Source organism: Mus caroli, unplaced genomic scaffold (genome assembly GCF_978045245.1).
Source record: "Mus caroli unplaced genomic scaffold, Mus_caroli_1 scaffold_14, whole genome shotgun sequence".
NCBI lineage: Eukaryota > Metazoa > Chordata > Mammalia > Rodentia > Muridae > Mus > Mus caroli.
In genome coordinates, this window is record NW_028227269.1 from 73,059,339 (window position 1) to 73,060,846 (window position 1,508).

At 45.8% G+C, this 1,508-nt stretch overlaps 1 protein-coding gene across 1 annotated transcript; it reads right to left on the minus strand.

Moving 5' to 3' along the window:
* Positions 1 to 356: 356 nt before the first annotated feature.
* Positions 357 to 1,307, minus strand: LOC147001258 (igE-binding protein-like). Its single transcript, XM_085830101.1, has one exon. It carries the CDS (start codon positions 1,305 to 1,307, stop codon positions 357 to 359), a length of 951 nt encoding a protein of 316 aa, XP_085686227.1.
* Positions 1,308 to 1,508: the final 201 nt, after the last annotated feature.

Here is a 1,508-nt window from a genome sequence, read left to right on the forward strand (position 1 = left end):
GTGGACTGCGGGCAGGCCACAACAGTAAGATATCTGGGAGAATTCAAATCTGTATTGCCTGGTAGAATATCATATAATGGCTGCAATTGTTTATTGGTTAAAGACAAATAGGGTCGGACCCATTGAATATCTCCCAATAATTTTTGAAAATCATTTAAGGTACATAAAGTATCAGTGCGAATTTGGATCTTTTGTGGGGACACCAATTCTGCAGTTATTTTTGCTCCTAAATAATTTACTACTCCTGGGTGACTCCATTGCATTGGAAGTCTCAAACTGGGCTATCCCTTGGTTACTGCCCCATATATTTGCGGGCCCTCCTCAAGTGTTTTGGCTGAGCACCACCATTTCTGGAATCAAGAGGCTGTCCAAGAATATCCTTTAACTGATTGACAATCACTGGCACAATGGTTCCCATTTTTGCATTTTGGGCACATCCCAGGCATCTTAGGCCGCTGATTTCCTGACCTACTCAGCTGTGGGCTTTGGCGCTTCATGTGACCTGGCTGCCCACACTTAAAGCAGTTATTGTTCTTCTGGCCACCCCTTCCTTGGGATATCTGCATGACAGCAGCAGCCAGACCAGAATTAGAGAGAGGCCCTCCTAGTTCTCTGCATATTTTCATCCAAACCTCTAACCCTTTGTGTTTATATGGATTAATTGCTTGCCTGCATTCTTTAGTACACTGCTCAAAAATCAGCTGCTTCAACAATGGCATAGCAGTATCAGGATCTCCAAACACCCGGCCTCCTGCCTCTACTAAATGAGCCACAACATCTGCAAATGGCTCCGAGGGGCCTTGGACGATCTTGGTTAAATTCCCACTCACTTCCCCTCTATTAGGAAGGGATTTCCATGCTTTTGTTACTATCTTATTGATCTTTTCATAAAATTGGATGGGATAATTTATTTGAGCTGCTACAAATCTTCCTTGCCCTAACAACATATCCTGATCCCAGGCAGGCTGGCCTGTACCCGCATTTATTGCTGCTTGCTCTGCTGCAAACTCAATGAAAAATGCCTTCCAGTCTAAATATTGGCCTGGTGACAAGCAGGCGCAAGCCAGATTCTGCCAGTCACTGGGAGTCAGGCAGTAACGATGCAAAGACTGTAATTGCGCTACTACAAAAGCGGTGCTAATGTAGTACTCACGAACCCCTCCAGCCAGTCTTTGGATAATTTTCCAATCAAGCGGCGCATGGTAGCGACTGCCCTGTGCATCCTGAAATACAGGGAAGAATTTGGGCTCGCAGTTCTCTCCAAGTTTCTGGATGTAGACTGCATCCTGATGTTCCATCAGGGGCATTTGGTGTGGTGCCCCCCCCCCCAGGCGTTGATGGCTCTACCTTCAATTTCACTTTCTCTAAACTGTCAGCTATGCTTTCTAGATCGTCCTCAGACATATCTCCCTCACTAGAACTCCCTTCTGCCTCCGATTTTTGAGAGCGCTCCTCTCTTACCTGATTCAGCACTTCATTACCTCTCTGGAGTTCTGCACCACATCTTT